At 36.6% G+C, this 22,362-nt stretch overlaps 1 protein-coding gene across 5 annotated transcripts in view; it reads left to right on the forward strand.

The window, feature by feature from the left end:
- Positions 1-22,362, forward strand: part of UBN2 (ubinuclein 2) — an 87,349-nt gene that overhangs the window by 62,856 nt on the left and 2,131 nt on the right. For 4 of the 5 annotated variants that reach the window (XM_082633183.1, XM_082633182.1, XM_082633181.1 and 1 more), the window contains 3 exons: positions 313-544; positions 978-1,067; positions 4,256-10,772. The exons of the other annotated variant lie outside the window; for it this stretch is intronic. In XM_082633183.1, the coding sequence (XP_082489309.1) occupies positions 313-544; positions 978-1,067; positions 4,256-4,305 (372 nt within the window). In that variant the 3' untranslated portion in view covers positions 4,306-10,772. Of the gene's footprint in view, positions 1-312; positions 545-977; positions 1,068-4,255; positions 10,773-22,362 lie in introns of those variants that run through there. 5 annotated transcript variants of the gene reach the window in all.

The raw sequence follows: 22,362 nt of genomic DNA on the forward strand, positions 1-22,362 counted from the left end.
CTAAGAGCAAAAATGGAAATCTAAGGTTAGAAATGCATTGATTAAGAGAGTGAATGGGTGTTAATATAGGCATTGCAGTAACAGTTAAGAAATCTAAACTGGTGATGAAGAACTGAGTAGAAGTATTTCCAAAGCCAGTATTGGTCACTCTTTGAAATGTAATTTATGCTTCAGTCTTCATTTCTGTCTCCCAAAGTTTCTGTTAGAGCAGATGTAAGACATAGTCTCGTGTCCATGAGGATATTAAGTAAAATAAATCAATTCAGGTTAAAGACTTGATTTCTTATGTATTTTGACCCCTGGTTTCTGCAGTCCACAGCAGGAGCATCATTATTGGCTAATGCCTCACCTCTGACTCTCATGACATCACCTTTGTCTGTAACAAATCAAAATGTGACTCCTTTTGGGATGCTGGGTGGCCTTGTTCCAGTGACCATGCCCTTCCAGTTTCCCTTGGAGCTACTTGGCTTTGGAACGGACACAGCTGGAGTGACAGCCACCTCGGGATCTACCTCAGCCGCTTTCCACCATAGCCTAACTCAGAGTAAGTGCGGCTCTTTTATTTACTTGGCTACCTAGTTTGATAGAACAGGAAACTTCACAAATTTATACTAATTGAGAGTAGTCCAGGTGGAGTTAGTAAAAATTATACAGTTTTTAAAAAAGAAATGCAGTTTATTTCATCTATATATATAAAATAAGTCAAATTACTGCACTCTGAATTTTTTTTATAGTTTGTAAGTGAACTGTCTATTCCACATTTCTATCTTAATGAAATTTATAAGAGGGAGTCAGATTTGCTGGGTTATTTGCATACACATTTATATTTATACATGTAAATATTTTTTAATGTATGTGCTCTAGTTTAAGAAGTCAGGGTCTGTGTTTACATTAGATAAACTATTTTAATTTTTTTATCTAAGAGGGCTCAAATCTTAGTTTTAAGAAGATTACTGACAAATCTGTTTTCCTCTCAGATTTACTAAAGGGTTTACAGCCAGGAGCTCAGCATGCAGCAACACTTTCCCACTCACCTCTGCCTACACATTTACAGCAAACATTTAATGGTAAGAAAGCCACCTGTTTCTTCCTCTCTTTATTATTTATACAAACTTACAAATATATATTTTAAGTCTTTTCTGAAAACCATGTGAGGGAATGACAAAGATTGGAAAAACTAATTTTCATGTGACTGAATCCTTATTGGCAACAGACACCTTACAGAAAGGAAATAGGTAAAGGAGATCTTTTATTACATGTGCAGAGAGCCTTTTTGAAGGTGTTTGTTATATGGAAATGATGATAAAGAATAGAATTCATATAACAGTGTACAAAAGTCATGTCCGGTAATTAATCATAGTTGACCTTTATTGAAAGCTTACTAAGTGACAGTCTTGTGACTACTTACATGTATTAGCTAATTTAATCCTTACAACAAACCTGTGAATGAGATAACAATCCCCATTTTACAGATCAGGAAACTGAATCAGAGGTAAGCAACTTGCCCAAGATGATAGGGTAGTAAGTGTTTAATCTGAGATACAAACCCAGGAAGTCTGACTCCATGGCCTGTATTCTTAACTATTAAACTTCTCTGCCTCTTAGCCGTGATTAAATTAACGTGATTTTAAACTGTACACGTTATATATTTGCAGCCCAACTAGATCGCTCTGAAATCTGAAATTGGATAGTGGACACTGGACACCACACTGGCCTCCAGATTCTTGCTCTCACCAGCAGTTGACCCCCATAGAACGGTGATACTGTTCTGAAGGCCATTTTCAGGATCTCTGAGCCGCTCGGCTGCTCTCTTAACTTTGGAAGTTGACTGGGGCCTCACTATTCTTTTTGGCCACTGCATTTAAAATTATTGTTGAACAAATTTACAGTTGACCACAATGTGGAAATGTGAGCTTTAGAACAATCTTGAGGCAATAGGTTGTAATCAATCCTCTAAAACACCTAAGTGGTAAGCTGCCCCAGACTCTCCCCTTGAGAGAATGAAATCAAAACCACAGCTGTGCAAATGGGGGACCACAAAGTAGGCACAAGTGTCAATAGTCCTGATCTTCCTGGGCTTCTTGATTAGGTTTAAGTGCTTAAGGAAAATTGCCCTGTGACTAAGGCAGTTCCACCCTGGGTATTGACGACAGTTTGGTAGGATGAGTCCGGCTTAGAGCTGTATGTTTGAGGGCAGACCGGTAGAAACCTGCAAGGAATTAGACACCTGGGATTCTTGGGGTTCAACATGACCCCAATATTCCAGGTGTAGGTACATTATCTTGTTTTCTGGCCAGCACCACTGTTCCAGAGGGAGAAAGGAAATAAGACTGTCGGTATTTTCCAAGTAATTGAAATTTAAAAGTTAATAATTTTTCATTGTAAAAACATTTTAAAGTATGAGACACTAAATTTGAGAATCAGGCTGGGATTTTTGAATTCTAGGACTGCCGCTGTGAGCAGGTCTAACTTGTTTGACTTTCACATCCCTTCCTTGTAAACTGAGGACAACAAGATGTTTTTAATAGGCTTCTTATGAGAATTTAACAAAAATATTTATTTAGGGCTTCCCTGGTGGCACAGGGGTTGAGAGTCCGCCTGCCGATGCAGGGGACACGGGTTCGTGCCCCGGTCCGGGAAGATCCCACATGCCGCTGAGCGGCTGGGCCCGTGAGCCATGGCTGCTGAGCCTGCGCGTCCGGAGCCTGTGCTCCACAACGGGAGACTCCACAACAGTGAGAGGCCCGTGTACCGCAAAAAAAAAAAAAAAAAAAAATTACTTAAAGCTTCTAGCATGGTACCTGGTGCATAGTAAGAGCTCAATTAATGTTAATTTTCTGACCTTATCTAAAGACTGGGGTCAGTAAACTTTTTCTATAAAGCTGCAAATAGTAAATAATTTAGGCTTTGCAGTCCACATAGTCTATCACAACTACTCCACTCTGCCATTGCATTAGGAAAACAGTCATAGACAATATGTAGCATGAGTGTGGCTGGGTTCCAATAAAACTTTATTCATAAAAAGAGGTGGCAGTCCATATTTGGCCCACAGGCCATAGTTGCCAAACCCTGGTCTAAAGAATTTCACAGTCCAGTTAATATGAGTATTTTATTTTGGTAATTAACCAAAGCTTCTTTGAGCAAAATCCCACTCTGCCATTTTATGAATTTGATTATGCTTCAAGTCAAATCATTTCTGTCTACAAATGCAAGGGTATAATACCTCATTATAAATGGAAAATTCAATTCCTTAGATGTTGTCACCAAGTTCATTTTAATAATATTCTGTTTATACAGCTTTTGAAATAATTGTTTTGTTTCATTGTTACATCTTTTCTTCAGTGGAGGCAGTTTTTTTGTTTTGCTTATGTTTCACCCAAGTAATTTAGGTTTCACACAAGTGGACTTAGCGTTGTGACTTTTGTGGTCTCCTCCAGCCTTAAGATTGTTACTGAATGCAATAATTTGTTCCTTTACACCTGTGTATTCTGCCCTTTGTGCCTCCCTGTTTTTCTCTCAGGCCTGGTGGGGGCTTAATTTTCCTTGCTAAGGCAATGAATGATCTATTAGAGATTTTCTCTATATTCTGTAGTCTCTAGAGGTCACTGGGCCCTACTCGTGTCCAGTTTAAGTAGAGTGATCAGCATTTCCCCAGTAAAAGTTACATAGCCACATGTAAAACTAGGAAACCATTGTTCCCAGTAGCAAACTTTCCTACCTTTTACAACTTTTGCCAGGTTAGGACTAAAACAAAGACTCAGCTGGAGTTTTCACTACCAGTGTGGTCCAATCATTTACATAAATAATTGAGAGTTATTAAATGCTGTGTCATGGCAGGAAATTTAATCTCACTTGCAAGAAAATGAAATTGACCTTGTCTTCTAAAGGAATCAAAAAATGTGTTAGGTCCCTTGAAGGAGGGGGATTATGTCTTTTATGTTTCTTTATAATCCTCACGGGCATTTGACACAATTGACAGTGAGGTAGATAATAAATACTTGTTGAAATAGTATTTGTAGGACACTGAAAACCAATTAAACCATAGTCATTTGAGATAAGAGGATCATTCTTGTTGAGTTTTTATCTCCTTTATGTTCTCAACCTCTATAATGCTATATAACATGTAAGGTACTAAAGGTTATCTTTTTAGCAATGTCATCATCCACGTGAAAATTAAAAGTTAATTGTTCTTTTTGCTTTGTTTTTATTTTTTATTACATGCTGACCCATATCAATTAAACATCTCTTTTCTCAGATGGAGGCCAAAGTAAAGGGGACACTAAATTACCACGGAAATCTCAGTGACTTCCAGCAAACAAAGGAGATGACACACTCGGCTGGCTGATGGAATCTACCTGATGGAAAAGTACTCATGTGGTCATAGGGCTGCTGTTCTGTCGATGTTTACATTCTCTCGTCCCAAGCACTGTGGTGAGGAGGAAAAAGAAAAGAAAACATTACTTGAGTAAAGCCAGGTGCAGGAGGAAGAAATGCTTTCGTGCAAAGTTAGTGACCTTTGGTCTCTTCTAAAGAAAGACAAAGTTACCATATTAACTGACTTGAAAGAGACTCAGTTGTCAAACCCACAGAAATACAAATTTGATTTTTCCCGGGGGAGGAAGAAGGAAATTGAGGATTTGGGTAAACTCCATCCATCCTGGGGGTTGGATCTGAACACTTGTAGACATAATTGCATAATAAAAGACAATATATCTGAAATTAGGCCAGTTTGTCAGGAGTAATGATCATGTCTGGGTGGACTGTGCAGCAAATTTGCCACAAAAAAAGTTAATGACCCTATGTCTGATACAGACAGTAGCTGAGTATAAATCGTGTACCCTCAAAAATCCTGAACAAACTTGAATCTTCTCCAGTGTGTAGCAACTCCTATGTAAGTCAGTGGACTAAAGATGCTTCAGGAAAGTCATTTTAGCACAGTGATATATATTACATTTTTAAGTCAAAAAATTGAGCCCGTTGCTCTTAACAGACAAAACTTAGATGTTCCCTTTTTGTAAAAGGGTCAATTACATCTTCCATTCAGAAGCAGGTACTTAACTCTCTTCTTCAGGTGATTTGTGCATCTGGTATTGACTGGTTAATTCTTATTTCCATTCTTGATGTTAAAACGTGACTGTGTTCACATTTTCCTCTTTGAGAAATGGGGATCTTTGATACAGGGCTGTGGCTTTGGTCCACTTAGCCTTTGCAGGCCTGCCAGTATGAACTGTAAATTTCCCCCAACATCACCTCAGGTTCACAACGTCTCCTTCTGTTCTTTTAGCTAGTGGTATTTCAGGTGATTATTAACGATTGATATAAACAAGTATAAGTGTGCATTACAGTGCTTCCTCATTGGTCATTCAAATGGCATATATGTATTTTTTTTGGAATTTTGAAGATAATATTTTAAAGGGAAGAATTAAATTAGGATCATTATGTGTACAGGGGATTATTTTTATAACGATCATAGTGTATTTTTACTCCCTATATCCAGTGTAGTGAAATTGATTTGGAGCATTTGGGATTTTAAAGCTTTACTAATATTTACTCAGTATTGATATATGAGTAAACCTGCAGATAATAAGACTCCGTTATTACAGCTTCCTCATGCAAATAGCATATTCAACAAAGGACGTTAAGGGAGAAATTTATGGTTATGTATGGATACATTTTGTTTGGGTTTTTTTCACTTCATCATTGTTCTAGTCTCTCTTTTTTCTTCCTATTTAGGCTTCTGAATGTTTTCAAACTGTACTCAAGAATAGTGTAAACTTGATCCATTAACAATGACAGACTAACCTAAAAAAACCAGCATCAGATTGGTAGTAGCAAGATTCCTTGCATATGTTTTCATTACAAATCATCCTGTTACGTTTACTCAGATAAGGGTATTAACCAGGCCCTTTTTTTACTTTCATGAGCAGAAGTTCCATATAGCTTTAGGACTGTGAATAAATTAGCACAGATCTCTTTAGATCTGTAAGCCTATATTTGGACTTCAGAGTCACATTGGCTTGGTTATAGCAAAAAAAAAAAAAAAAAGTTAATAACTGAAATCTTTAGTTCTAAGAACTTGTTACAGTAAGAGGAAAGGATTATTTCAAAGGAATCATTGATATAATTACTTGCCTCTAAGAATTTAGTTTACCGGTAAAGCAAATAAGAATGTTGTATCAACCCTGGTGGATATTTTGGAAGGATATTGGGATGGTGCAGATAGGTTTGACTTGAATTGAGTATGTTTGATTAAAGTGGTTTTTTTTTTTTTTTTTTTTTTTTTTTGCGGTACGCGGGCCTCTCACTGTTGTGGCCTCTCCCGTTGCGGAGCACAGGCTCCGGACGCGCAGGCTCAGCGGCCATGGCTCACGGGCCCAGCCGCTCCGCGGCATGTGGGATCTTCCCGGACCGGGGCACGAACCTATGTCCCCTGCATCGGCAGGCGGACTCTCAACCACTGCGCCACCAGGGAAGCCCCTATTTGGTTTTTTAACTAGGGAAACGTACCCAATTCTTGAGTTGTTCCAGTGTAGCATACCTCTTGCTTTTATTTAATTTAGAAAAAAGAAGTCTTTGCTAATCTGTAGGAACTTTCCTTTGGGAAGCTGCCTTTGTTTTACTTCCCATACCAGGAGAGAAGTCAGAATGCACATTAATCTCTCTCTCTGAGGATAGTTATGCATGTATTCATCTGTATGTGTATATCTGTACACATATATTTATCTATATATAAGTTCATTAGGACTTCCAGTTGAGGAGTAACAACTTTAATTTCTTAAATCCATCAACTGAATCACGCCATGTGAAGATCCCTGATGACTCTGTCCTCATTAGAGAAGAACAGGATTATCAGTTCTTCCCCCAGTATCGTTTATAACTAACTGGTAAAAATAACTGAAGGCCCTTGGCTCTGAGGAGTTCTCATATGTGGAGATTCTGTTCTTTTCTCTTCAGTCTTGATTCTGCGTCACTGCACCACATTTTCACTACCTTTAATCCACTCCAATCAAGACTACCCTTTTCTGTTGTACAAGTGAAACCAACATCCTTATATTTCTTAAAAAGTATGATCAAAGAATTACTACATGTAAATACCTCTTTCTTTTCTAGGCCATAACATTGAAAATGGTGTCCATACTGTACAGTCACCTATTTTTACAGTTTGTCTTACTAAAATCATACATACAAATCGGTTATTTTTTAGCACAGAGGCTTGTGACTCATATTCTATTTTTGCACTTGAAAGTCAAATTATGTTATTTTTTAAAATGGTGAGTAATTTGGAAAGGATATAGAGCAATGTGTATTTCTGAAGAGCATTAGCAACATCCCAATGTAAAAGTAATCAGCACACAATTATGTCCCATTCAGCGGGATTCTTGATTCAGGAAAAGTAAGCTGTTGTCAACTGTCTTGTATTTTAAATTGCCTTCACTGATGTATAAGCTGTTACTGTACATACAAGTTAATCCTCAGTATTCACGAGCAATAATGAATGGTCAGCAGAGTTGTCTCCAGAGATAGCAGTGCTGAGCCTCAGTTGGAGACTGAGAGCAAAGTGTCAAGCTCATTCAGAGCCTCCACAATAGATGTAAGCAATAATTTAATTATTAGTCGATTATAATTCTTTCTCATATGCTTCTGAGATCAGTGGGTAAAAGAAATCATGATTTTAAAGCAGCCTGAAGAAATTAAGTTTTGGGGAAAGAAGTGAGGTTAATCTGAAGTCACAAAATCTTGATATTGAGGGAATCAGAGGATTGTGTTAGTACATTCTTTTATGCCTACCACCCCTTTGATGGATGCTGTTAGCCCAAATTACATTTTTAATATCAGAGAAGCTGAATAGGGTTTATCATATCACCCAGGTAGGAGGAAGAACCGGGCACACACATGTTTGAATGCTGTGGGTTTGACACCTGTTTGAAAACAACTTATCTGAAAAGATTTTTAACCCAGGATTTTTTTTTTCCCAAAGCAGATCTAAATTGTTTACTACCCAGGTTTGGAAAGGGCAGACACCTCTAATCTTTCTCCTCTCGTTGCCCTCTACCACACCCCTTTCCACCTCTACTTGGTTCAAGACATTTTCTGAAATGGAATTCTACTGTTATTCAAACTGCCATTGATTATGAGAACGCTGTGTCCCTTGGGATCATCTCTTAGAACTCCAGTTATCTATCAGATTTGCTGCTACATTTGTAAAATGAACTTTGCCTGTAATGGTCAACTTTAATCTAATTTACAGTTCTTTACTTTTAGGAGGTTTTGTCATATAATTTGACCCATGTATAGAATTAGGATACTTTATTTTAGGCGTGTACCATAAAAGCACACTGGTCCCTGTATTCTTTTTATCATCATTTAGGTTTTGAATTTTTGTTTGCTTTTTTTGTTCGTTGATGTTTGTTTTGTCTTGTTTTAAAGTAGAAGAGTGAGAGAAATCTGTAATCAGGCCAAACTTGAGAACTTGCCCCATGCTTCAGCACTGTAGTTTCTGCTGACCTTATGGGCACTTTTACTTTCTATTGTGCATGTATGATTGTTTTTTTGTTTGTTTTTGTTTTTGCTTTTAGGGGGCTTTTGTTTTTGTAATAATGATGTGGAAGAAAAATGCAGTAGTAGGTAAATGACTGATTAAGAACATGTTAAACAATTTTATTTTATAAAATTTAAGGGGAAAGGTTTAACTCTGTAGATCGTTTCTTAGCTCTGGTAAAATGGCTTATATTACTCCTCTAAAACATACTCAGTTCAGGCCTTTGTCTTTGTTAAGTGCCTTTTTTTTCTTTCTTTTTTCCCTTCTTTTGAAACTGTTCTCAGATATCCTAAAGTACAGGCTAATACGTCAGGGGATTCAGGAGGAAGAATCTCAAAACTTGCCAAGATCATGTCATTCTGTAATATTCTTCCTTTTCCTTATATGAATATGGATATATGTGTAAGATACATACATGCATACATATATATATCTGTATATATATGTATACATATGTAATATATATACAAAACTAGTAGCTGCTGTATTGCATCCTTTCTAAGCACTCCCCTATTAATGCTTGCAAAACTGCCTTGTTTATTCCATTGCTTTTAGTCAATTCAAATGGGTAGATTGGGAAATTGTCTTTTCACAAGATACTATTTTCCCCCTTTGAATATCTGTTTGTAGAAGTCAACAGCAACAACAACTATAACTATATATATATATATATAGATATATATAGATATATAGATATAGATATATAGATATAAATAAAATAAGTCAGTTATTACAAGTAAAATAAATTTAGCAGACTCATTGACTATTCCTGGATGTAATCCACTACTCTGTGCCCTTCAAACTTGGCGTGCATAATACTAGAGAAAGCATTGGAATAACAAGAATCTTAGAGTCTTTCTGGGTCAAGTTGATAAGGTACACAACGGCAGGCAAGACTAAAGACGTGGGCGAGCTAGAGTTAGAACCATGGTATTGTTTCTGAGTTTTGAAGGAAGTTAGCAACTTTGTCAATATTAAAAATGCATCATGTATTCTTCTGGGAAATAATTTTTGAAGAATTCATATAGCTGCATATCTGTCAAGGTTAATTAACTTAGAAGTAGAAAGACTTCAGATTCTGAGGAAAAACACTCATATAACCCATAGCATTCTTGAGGGAGCTTCAGTTTTCTTATTTGCCAAATAATTACATTTGGCTTAATACGATTTAATGGTTATTTATGTTTCTCCCTTGAGCAAAATAACATAATATTCGATAGCTAATATTCATCTGTTTCTTGTTTAAAACAGATGTGACATGTTAAGGGAGACTAAATTGAACCAATCCTCAGAGCCCAGTACAGATATATCTAATAAATGCCCCCTTTTAACTACATTTTAACTGAGGAGACTGGTGGCCAAAAAGGAGAAAGCAGAGGCTCCTGGTGGTGTTACCTGATAGCAAGACTTATCAGGTGGCCTCAGTTCAGTCATGTTACTCTTGAATTACTGTGTTTAGGGGGAATATCATTTAACCTTTGTGCCTCAGATTACCCATTAGAAAATTGGGTATAATAATATTCACCTACCTCCCAGGGATATCAGAGACTTTTTCAAAAATATTTTGAGTTTTTCTAAAATGTCCTATATAATGAAAAAAGTATTATCATTTTCCTGCAGAGGCTAAAAAATGTTTCCCTGTGATGGGTATAAAAAAGTACCATATGATTTTTAAGTTTAAAAAAAATCACTGGAATTCTAATTTAGATACATATTTGTTATTTAAACATATTATATTTGTGGTTGGATAAAATGCTTAGTTTCAGGATAATAAGTGGGGAGGGGGTAAATAACACTAAGTTTCTTAATTATAAGTAGATTTTTTTTTAGCCATTTATGGTATTATTACACATGTGATTTTTGCCAAGGTTGTGGAGCTGAAGCTAGCTAAAGCTTGGATGATTGGTTATTGGAGTTGATTAATGATCCCAAACACTTTATCTGCCTCACTTTGCCATATTCTCAGTTTGATTTCCTTATATTACTTGTTTAGTGATGGATAGCTAAACTTTTAACTTTCTAAGAATGAATGGGAGTCTCCTCCTTCTTGTAAATCGAGATTGTGTACTCTTGCTGTAACTATAGGTTTATCCAGCTTTGCACTGAAGGGGCAAGCACTACATACAGTCAGCTGGGTGTACTTTTAGCCAGTCTACCTTTGTAATTTATGCTTCTTCAACCGTGAAAGAGTTGGAGCCATCAACTGCTCAGGTGGTAGGAAAATGGGAGAGGGGGGAGGCAGGATTCTTTTCCTATAGCTGGGGAGGGGGTGGGGCGGGCGGGGGTAGAAGGAAGCATGTTTTGCTCAACTCCAAAGAGGAAAGGAAGGTCATCTTATCCTACCCTCCGCTAGGTATATTAAGCAGTAATACATAGAATTTTCCTTTTATCATTGGAAACAACAACAACAGGAAAAAATGGATGCCGCCTCTCTGAGCTAATTGCTTAGCAACATCTGTTAGGGGGTGTGTGTAGATTTAAATTGTAGCACATATTCAGGGTCAGGAAAGAGAATGTAGGGGGATGAGGAACAAGTTATCCAGTATAAGTGAGTCAGCAGAAAGCGCCAGGCCCAAGCAGACAAAAGCCTCTGGGTTAATTCCCAGAACTGGCTGAGGCCCATTTAATCTCTAGTGATAGGATGTTTTTCCTTAAAAGTCACTTTTTGGGGTTTTTTTGTTGCTTTTTCCAGATAAAGCCTTAGTTAGTAGCCTCTAAATATCAACTATGCAGATAAACACACAAATTTTTCACACTTTTTCTCTTTTTTCCATTCTTTAAATAACAGATGTTAACTAAGACTTCTACCCAAAGAAATAAGGCATAAGGGTTTTGTTGAATGTGTGTTTGTTCCTCTAGGGAAAATTAATGGAAACATAAAAATAGAGATATTTTGTGTGTTCATCTATCCTAAAATGTGAACTTTATATTCAAAAACTAAGTACAGATACTAGTGCAAACTGTAGTTAGAATCATGGAATGTCTTTGGGTTGTTAAGATAAAACCATCCCAGTGTTCAATTCTGAGAAAGTTTTAGATTCTGTGGCACAGTGTTCAGGTTTGTGGAGCTAAACAGATGGTCAGACTATAATTAAAAAGCTTTGAATATTAATGTCAAATTCTTATTCTTTCTTCATACTCTTTAGTCTTCATTCTTCTTTCCTCTAATCTGAGCTCTTCAGTTAACCATTCCATCAACCAGTTGCTACACTAGAATATAAGTTGCTAAGAGTCAGGGGAGGAAAGGTTAAACTGTCTTTCACCTCCTTTTCTCACTCACGTTGGCCATCTATGCTGTGTTTCCACTGAATTCAAAAGTAAAGACTATAATAGGCATTTCTAGGAGACTGTTTACATCCTAACACAGACTCAGACAGGGACTGGTAAGATTTTAATCAGACTGCTTTTGAATAACTTGGTATTAAATTACATTTTTCTCAGATACTCCCAAAGTACCATTTGCTTGAAAATAACTATTTGTGATCTTTGTTTAATTTCCTCATACTGTAATACTTCTTTTTTCCAGCCTTTCTTACATATGTACATTTTAGATCGGGTTAGTACTTAAATTTTGGACACTTTTCCGAACTGTTACCCAAACAGGTCAAGAATACTTTTAAAAATCTCAGTACTAAAATCAAAGGGGGCTATATGTCCAGAACTTAGAGTCGTCACTGGTGACCTGAATTAGTTTTCTCTTCTTTGTGTTAAAAATAGATTTCTCTACTATATAATGTAGTCGTAGCTACATTGCATGGCTTCCTCAATACTTTTCAAGATTATTCAGAAGAGACACAGACCTTTGTTAGGGCTCTTATTTCACATAATACTCTGCCTTGCTTATTTGCATTACTTCCCCTGGAATAAACCTACTTTGCAAAGGTCTGAGTCAGATAGGCCATATGAATCTTTAGTACCAATTTTACGTTCCTCAGAAAACTCTCTATACATTATTTACTCCCATTTGCCAATAATAATATAATTCTATTTTAATCTAGTTTTAAAATATTTTGTAATAAAGCACTAATGGAAACCTAATTGAAATACAAACAAGATGATTATTACCTAAGATAACTTGGAGATACTTCTGTTTTTGAAGTTAACAGCTCCATCTACCCTCTAAGCACATTTAGGAGTCAGCAGTAACCAAGACCAGCCAAGTGGCATGTTTTTCTGTGTGACAACCTGCCCTTTATTTGTCACATCTCAGCTATATTATATTTTCTGTCCTTGCGGCCATAAACTTCCCTCCTTTTTTTGCTTCTCTCTTCTGTTTGCAGGGGTAGTGTGCCCTGTGCCCGCATATTGGGTTTTCTTTCCTGTACCTGTGAAATTACCAAGACTTACCCCAATTTTGGCCAGAGGTGTTAAAAGAGAAGTTATTCTCAGTTGCTAAATGTATTACTGTTTTATATAGGTAGTCGGAAAGTTGACCAAGTTTGGCCAACTTTTAAAATCCTGGCTATGTTACATAATTAATTACATATACCTTCTGAGACCTTCAGATAAGCAAGGGGCCCTTTCACCAGTAGAGGTAGGTTTCCATCCTACACGTAATTTCCTGGCCAGCCTCCAGAGAAAGGATTCAAGCTTTGTACTGTTCTTTTGTTGGCTGTCATTGAAAAACTATATTATAGAATGTATCAAAAATATCTGATTGTTCTTAAGAAGAGTATGTAAATCTGGAGCTTGCCCTTGTTTGTTGCTCGCTGAACATTGTAAAGCTTAAAAGAAAAGGAAAGGAAATCTCTGGCTGGTGAAAATTTTGTGCCCCAAATAATGTGTTAATCAAAGTTATCTACCACGGTGACCAAGTGATGAGTGTTTTCTCTTTTATTACAAGCAAGAAAATTTATTTGCAGTTGTAAAACTTATTGTGGGACTGCAGGCCTATTTGCTATAAATGATTGGAAATAAGGATTCTGATTTTTAGTCTGGGTTAAGCACATATTTCCAACCCTTGCGGTATGAATTTTCCTAAAGGAAAGACTTTTGTTTGGTAACAGAAGGAAAAACAGGACTTATTTATACAGTGAATGTTCACTCTGTAGAGGAGCTTCCCTCCAGTTACACATCATGTTCTTACTTTAGCCGCCTCCACACTTGATATAGATGCCAACATGCTTTACAACGAGTCTTGAAGGAAGGAGCCTACATAATTGTTGCTCCTCTGGGTGAAAGGCCCTGGTTACTGTACTGCATTTGTTTATAGGGAGGTGTGTTTTTGCTAACTTGAAGGGATATACTGTATTTTAAATAAGTGTGTGACTTAATATTTTGGGATTTTTTTTCCTCCTTTAAAACTGGACCTGAACACAGCTTTGAGTTGATATTTGTAATAATCTCAGGACCTGAAAGATTGTAGCATTTAGTGTGTCTTAAAAATTATGTACTGTACCAGCCATGGATTTTTGTAAATATACCTGTCTCCCTTTTTTGTATTATTTTAGTAAAAAAAATAATAATAAATTTAAATAAAATGGGGTGGTGATGACATGTGGATGGGTGTGGGTATGTGTGTGTGTGTGTTTGTATAAGGCTCTTTTGAGATGAACTGGTGCTTGTTTAATTTCCGGCTCTAATGAGAGCAGGAATATGGACAAACTGCTGCTACTGAACCCTGCACTGAGCCTAGCTGTTTCCATTGCATTTCCTAGTGATTGACCAGGAAATGACTAAGTTAAATTCTTCTTCCCACTGCCATCTTGCCTTTGAATTCTCAGTTCTACACACTTTTTGAACTTCAATGGTAAATCTTTTCCAAACTTTGGGTGGTTTGCTGGTCTGTAGTTTTTAAAGAGCTCTTGTCACTATTTTCTAAGAAGAAAGGAGGACAGGTAAATTTTTTTAACCAAAAAAAAAATCGTATTTCATAAAATCCTGATGAGTTTTGGACATGTGAGAGGACTTGAACATTCCTAAATGTGGATCTGTGAATTTAGTAAATTGACCCCATTGATATACTCTTTCAGTGCAGGGATTTCTTTTTTTTTTTTTTTCGTAACAGCCTTGCTCATATTCCAGGTGTAGCTAAGCAAACCCCTGTTTTAAAGCAGGAGCCTTATTTGATTCAGTGTAGATGTTTTCCTGTCTATCCTTTGTGACAGGGCCTTTTACATGAGTGTTTTTTCTTTTTGTATGTGTTATGTGTTTGTTGTATTAAATAAAGAGGAATGTACATATTATTCTCGTGTCTGTTGTATCATTGGACTAACATGGATTTTAATATCTCATTCTTTCAGTGGTGGTTGAGTATCTCTTGCCTGTTTCACACTGTGCTAGGCGCTGTGGGATACAGAAGTAAGGGCATAGTCCCCACCCTCCATATATTTACAGTTTGCAATCACATGAGAAGTTAAAAGACAACAGTTCAAAATTTATCACAAAGGTGTGGTCCATGGCCATCTGACATTTGAGTTCAGAGCAGGGGAGAGATTGGAAGGATCTGGGGAGAATTGTCAAGTTGATGGCATTTGAACTGGGCCTCCAAGAATAAGTGGGATTTGGCTGGGAAGGAAGAAAAGGGAGCATCCTGAGCGGAGTCAGGAACAAACAGGAAGGAGGCCAGGCTGGTGTGAGGTAGACACTGGGGTGAGTAGGAGAAGCCAGACTGTGGGAGTCTGGAATGCAGGCTTACCAGGTTCTTCCTTCAGGTTATAGGGTGTGTGTGTGTGTGTGTGTGTGTGCGCGCACCTCCAGGATCAAGGCTTGCGGTTGTAGATACAGGAGTTAGTTGCATAGGTGAGCATCTTTTAGTCTTGTGGAGGACTTCTTTAGGAAAAATATTAAGAGAAAAAATTTAAAAAAGAATTCAACCTTTGAAATCCAGGTAGAGTGTGGGAAAAGATAGAAAGCAGCTTGTCAGAGAAATTGAACAGTTTTGTCATTTATAAGTGTATATGTGCATAGAAGATACAGAAAAGAACATAAGCCCCCAAATATAAGAGTGGTGGTACTTAAGTGTGTTTTCAGTGCATTGTCATCAGGATGAAGAATTTAAAAGGCATGGTCCTCATGCAGGGAGGAGGGTAGGCTGCAAGTGCTTTTATGAAAAACTAGTAACATTTAAGGACAGTTTTGCAAGTGTGTTCTTGAGAGTAACAAGAACTCTGCAGTTAAATAATAAGACTACACTTAACTATGTTGTCACCATCTTGTAAATGTGTGTTAACATATTAAAGGTGCCATTGTTAAACCAGATTTTTTAAACCCATAATTTCCTTAAGCTTATTTGACCATGGAATACTTGTTTTCATGTAACTTCAATTAACATTAAATTATATAAGGCATGTTGAAGCACTTAGCCCAATGACACATAGTAAGTACTAGGTAAATGTTAGCTTTTATTATCATTCACACTAGTTCTGTTTTATTATTTATTATATAGTATATATATTTTTTAAGTTTTTAAGAAGAAAAACATGGCCCAAGGAGTTAAGGATTTCAGAATAACCAAGAGAGCCGAGAAGTGAGCAGGTAGAGAAATGCAACCTCTAGAGTTGAATGAGGGACGGGTGTCCAGAAGGGGGGCTGGTTCAAAGGAGTATAGAAAACTCCAAAGCAGGAAGTACATTTTACACTTGTCTGTGTAGTCAAGAAACCGTCTCAGACCTTAGCTTTGGCACAGAAAAGAGTGTGGCTAGTTAACGAAAATCGACAACTGTAGATGGAGCTCCAAGGCGGAAGTTAACAAATTGGTGATGGAGCTACTTTGCTTTTACAAATTTATTCTAAGGGGAAAATGGCCTTGTACAAAGGTTTCTGTACGAGTGTGTTCATCTGTGTTGCTCATAACAGTAAAAGTTTGAACCAATGTAACGTGCTAGCGGGGATTGGTTAAGTAAATAAAAATAATACTACTAAACAAAATTGTTTTAACATAAATGATTAAGATGTCCATGTATTAAATAAAAGCAGTTATAAGTGTTAATGCACATAGATAGGCACAGAAAAAAATATGCAGAGGGACATACACACCAAAATATAAAGATTGGTGAAATGAATGCTTTTTTCTTTATCCTTTTACTTAAATGTATTTTCAATGAACATGGATAACAGCAAGTCTTTTGGTTTGGGGTTTTTTTTAAGAAACAGTAGGTGGACTTAGTTGAGGAAAAGGGGAAAGAAATGGGAAGGAGCCTCTTGCTGTCTCATCACTGGGAGAAGGGAAGAGAAAAGAATTTATTTCTTCCACTCAGACCCTGCTAGATCTCAAAACTGGATCTGGCCTAGAGGGAAGACACACCTGAACTGCTTGATTTAAAGTAAAGATTTTTCTGGAAAAGATTATTCTTGCACTTAGTTAAAAAGAAAAAAAGTACCAAATACATGATTATACAGTGAACGCAAAGCATCTTTCCTACCCACGGCCCCATTTTCCTCCCTCAGACCAACCACTGCTACCAATTTCTCCAGTTAAAAGTATAAATATGCATCTGACCTTTTAACATAAATTTAGCGTACATATCTGCTCTACCATACCTAGCATTTTTTTCTCAATTATCTTGGAGATTATTCCACACAGTACATAGAGGTCTGTCTTGTACTTTTTGACAGCTCATAGTATTCCATAGTTATAGTACCATAATTTATTGTATCCATTAATGGGCAGTTAAATAACTATCACAGGTCAAATTGTGATATCCTTTAGGTATTTGCGGTCTGTGTATGCATATCAAACCAACAGTCAAAAGTTTGTTTTGTAATGGATAATAATGACTAATATTCCAGATTTGAAAGTTGGTGTCTGGAATCTGTGGCATTGCTTCATATCTATGTAAAACTTTGAGGAATACTTGAGAAAATCTTTCCTAAAACAGAGTTTGAAAATTGGAAGTGAACTGCTTCTAAGGTGCACGAAGGGTTGCGTTAGCTTGCAGGTGGGATCATGAGCTTTTCGAAGGACAGTGACAGCCCCTCTGATGCAGGTGTCATGTAGTAAGATTGCTCTTCCTCATCAGTATGTGCTTTGACATGGCTTGTTTTCTCTGTCTCTGTGTACAGTTACCTCTTCTGTGTCCCTGTGTCTGACCTTTCATTATTTCCCACTATCGTTTTTCTAGTAGCGGGGCACAGCATGCAGAATAGGCTGACATTAAACAGACTTCGGTTCTCAGGTCCCCATTATGAAGCTGTGGCACTTTAGACAAGTTGTGGATCTCCTTTCAGCCTGTTTCCTCATTTCTGCAGGGATAATTCCCAGCGGTGGGGTTTGTTGTTGGATTAGAGACAAGATACGGAAAGCACCTAGCATAGTGCCTAGCACATAAGAAGAGCTAATGAATGGTGGCTACTATTATTCTGTCTCTTTTCTGCCTTTTTCTTCTTAAATTCGTGCTTCCTCTTGCTCTCTTAATTCCCCCAAATACAGAAGTGAAACCAGTGTTTTAAAAAATCTTAAGACATATATATATATATATTTAAAAGTACAGGAGTGGATAAATATCAGTTAAAATTCTTTCATCGCAGGTGTCAAACCCCTGGCATAAAAGGTAAAGGGAGACTGCTCTAAAAATGAAGTCTATTCAACAAAACAGTTGAGGGAATCTTTCGATTCATATAAGTGAGCAGTCTAGAGGTAAACCTCATTTAGGTAAAGCTTTATCGACTGATTCAGCGTCACCTAGAGCCAGCCATCGGTCTCTGCCCAGCATTCGAAGTGTCAGGTTGCACAGGTGGCCCTCTGACAGCCACTGCCTCTCCCGTCATAGCCAATTGGCGGCTGCATTTCCAAACTGTGTGTTAGTATGTGTTGTATATAGTTTATGTCTGCTTTACTGTACCTCAAATGCAAAGCACTGCACGAATCATGTGCCTCAATCCATAGCACATGGTTTTCATCACTTACTACGAGATCTCATTCTCTCATTTTATTATAAATTAGGTCCCTCCTTCCTTCCTTGGTCCCCACTCCCTCTGTCCCAAAGGCACCCACCCTTGCTCTTTTAATAGGTGCCCCTTGTTATGCATGCATCCTTCTAAACCTTGTAGTGCTATTTTGTGTGTGTGCCGTTTTAATTTATATAAATGGTCCTGTGCTATAAATTGTCCTGTTTTCTACTTTTCTCACCTACATTGGTCCATGTTGCTCTCTGTACATCCTGCGTGTTGCATAGTATTTCATATGATGCGTCCACCACTTTCTGCATATCCGTCCTCCTAGAGGTGGATACCTAGGGTGTCTCCAATTCCTTATTACCATGAGAAAAGCTATAGGTAGTCTGCGAATTGCCTGTTCATCTCTTCTCCTTCTGTTGCATTTTCATCTTTTTGTTGTGATAATAATCTCTTAACAGTTTCAGACATGTCAGATATTTTAGTCTATTACCTGTCTTTTTAACTTTGCCTATGCCATCCTTTATTGACCAGAAAACCTTTTTTAATAGTCAATTTTTGTCTAATTTATGTTTTGAGGGGTTTGTTATGAAATATTTCCCTTCTCCTAGATCACAAAGATATCCGCCTACATTCCTTTCAATATTCGGTTTTTCATTTAGAATCCATCTGTTGTCCATTATACCATGTATAATGTAGGGGTCCAGCTTTATTTTTCTTCATTTAGTGGGCCAGTTTTTTCCCAGCACCATTTAGTAAGTCAGTATTTCTCCCATTAATTTTTGGTGCCATTTTTATCATATGTCAAATACTCATATATGCAATGGTCTATTCTGAGCTCAATTCCATTCCATTGTTCTTTTTATTTCCATACCAGTATAGACTTATAGTCTCCCTTAATATTTAGTAGGCAGAGTCTCCCTCTTTGTTCCTCCATGTTCACTCAACTAATCGTGAATTGTTACTCTTCTACAAAATTTTAGAATAAAATCTTCAAGTTCCGTTCAAAAAAATCTAGCTGAAATATTTATTAGGATTGAATTTAATTTGTAGTTTACAAAGAATGGAATCTTTAATGTTAAATTACCTCATTCATGGTATATCTCTTCATTTATTTAAATCCTCTTTCATGTCTTCTAGTAAAGCTTTTAAATTTTCTCTGTAAAGTTATTGTTTGTGTATTGATTTCTAGGTACTTTATAGTTGTAGATTTGAAGTATGGTATGTTAACCTCTATTATGTTTTCTAGTGACTTTTGCCGGGATCAGGGAATGCTGTTGATTTTCACAAGTTGCGTTTGTATCCAGCAACTTTGCTGTACTCTTTTATTCTAATAACTTGTCTGATTATTTTATTAACTTTTCAACTGAGTTAATCATACACTCTACAAATAATGGCAGTTTAATCTCCTCTCCCAGTTTTTTTCACTTTTTCTGTCTTATTTTAGAGCATTAGGTTCTTTAATAAGTACTATGTTAGACAGTAGTTGTGAAAATGCCATCTGTGTTTCCTTCTTTTTTTTTTTTTTGGCCACACTACACAGCTTGTGAGATCTTAGTTCCCCGACCAGGGATTGAACCTGGGCCCATGGCAGTGAAAGCATCAAGTCCTAACCACTGGACCGCCAAGGAGTTCCCATCTTTGTTTCTTATTTTAATGGGAAAATATCTAAATTTTCTCCATTAAGTATAGCGTTTATTCTATACTTCTGGTTTATAGTTTTTATGAAGTTAAGTAAATTCTATTCCTAATTTTCTGGAAATCTTGATCATAAGTATGAGTTGAATTATGTCAAGTGCTTTTCCTATAACACCTATGTACAATCAACCCACTTGCAGAAAATTTCTTAGAAATGTATTCATAATATTTTTTATTCTTATAACCTCTGTTGTATCTGTGTTTGTTTTCCTGTTCTCATTCTCTGTTTTATGTGCATCTTCTCCCTTTTTCTTATTCAGTCTTGGCAGAGGTTTGTTCTTATTAGCTTTTCAAGGAACCATGAGTTTTATTGAGTTCATTATGGTTATATCTTTTCTTCTTTTTTATTGAAATATAGTTGATTTACAATGTTATGTTAGTTTTGGTTATATATATATTTTTTAACATCTTTATTGGAGTATAATTGCTTTACAATGGTGTGTTAGTTTCTGCTTTATAACAAAGTGAATCAGCTATACATACACATATATCCCCATATTCCCTCCCTCTTGCGTCTCCCTCCCACCCTCCCTATCCCACCCCTCTAGGTGGTCACAAAGCACCGAGCTGATCTCCATGTGCTATCGGCTGCTTCCCACTAGCTGTCTATTTTACATTTGGTAGTGTATATAGGTCCATGCCACTCTCTCACTTCGTCCCAGCTTACCCTTCCCCCTCCCCGTGTCCTCAAGTACATTCTCTACATCTGCATCTTTATTCCTGTCCTGCCCCTAGGTTCTTCAGAACCACTTTTTTTTTTTTAGATTCCATATATATGTGTTAGCATACGGTATTTGTTTTTCTCTTTCTGACTTACTTCACTCTGTATGACAGACTCTAGGTCCATCCACCTCACTACAAATAACTCAATTTCATTTATTTTTATGGCTGAGTAATATTCCATTGTATATATGTGCCACATCTTCTTTATCCATTCATCTGTTGATGGACACTTAGGTTGCTTCCATGTCCTGGCTATTGTAAATAGAGCTGCAATGAACATTGTGGTACATGACTCTTTTTGAATTATGGTTTTCTCAGGGTATATGCCCAGTAGTGGGATTGCTGGGTCGTATGATAGTTCTATTTTTAGTTACATCTTTTTGATCTATTGTTATTTTCACCAGTATATAATGTCGCTCATTTTTCTTTATGATGTGTTTTTGCCCTAATATTAAATTTAATATCCCAGCTATCTATATCCTGAATAATATTCCATTGTATGAATATATTATATTTTTATTTATCCATTCATTAGAATGGACACTTGGGCTGTTTCCACTTTTTGACTATTATGAATAATGCTGCTATGAACATTTGTGTACAAGTTTTTGTAGGATATATGTCTTCAGTTCTTTTGGGTGTATACCTAGGAGTGGAATTCCTGGATCATATGGTAACTCTATGTTTAATTTTTTGAGGAACCACCTAGCTGTTTCCCACAGTAGCTGGATCATTTTACATTTCCACCAGCAATGTATAAGAGTTTAAATTTCTCTACATCTTCACCAGCACTTGTTATCTTCCTTTTGGTTTTTTTGGTTATAGCTATCCTGGTTGGTAAAGTGATATCTCATCCTTTTGATTTGCATTTCCGTAATGACTAATGGTGTTGGGCATCTTTTCATATGCTTATTAAATATGTAGTGTATTAAGTATAATTTACTTATATTAGTATATTAAATATATAAAAGTACTTTTTCCAGGAGAGTTCTTTTTTCATATTTTTTTCTTATTGAAGTGTAGTTGATGTACAATATTATATAAGTTACAGTGTATAATATAGTGATTCATAATTTTTAAAGGTTATACCCCATTTATTACTATTATAAAATATTGACTATATTCCCCATGTTGTACAATATATCCTTGTAGCTTATTTTATACCTAATAGTTTGTACCTCTTAATCCCCTACCCCTAATGTTACCTCTCCCCCATTCCCCCTCCCCATTTGTAACCACTAGTTTGTTCTCTGTATCTGTGATCTGCTTCTTTTTTATTATATTCACTAGTTTGTTGTAATTTTTAGATTCCACATATAAGTGATATTATACAGTATATGTCTTTCTCTGTCTGACTTATTTCACTTAGCAGAAGAGTTTTCAAAGAGACCCTTTGTGCTGTAAACTTTCTAAAGCCTTGTATGTCTGAATGTATCATCTTTCCATCCTTACATTTAAGTAACAGTTTAGCTGGGTATAATATTCTAAGTTATTTTCCTTCATCACTTAGAATATATAACTTCATTGGGTTTTTTTGTCTCCAATGTCTTTTAGGAAGACTAATGTCA

This window comes from Mesoplodon mirus (assembly GCF_964341445.2).
Source record: "Mesoplodon mirus genome assembly, chromosome: 9".
NCBI classification, from domain to species: domain Eukaryota; kingdom Metazoa; phylum Chordata; class Mammalia; order Artiodactyla; family Ziphiidae; genus Mesoplodon; species Mesoplodon mirus.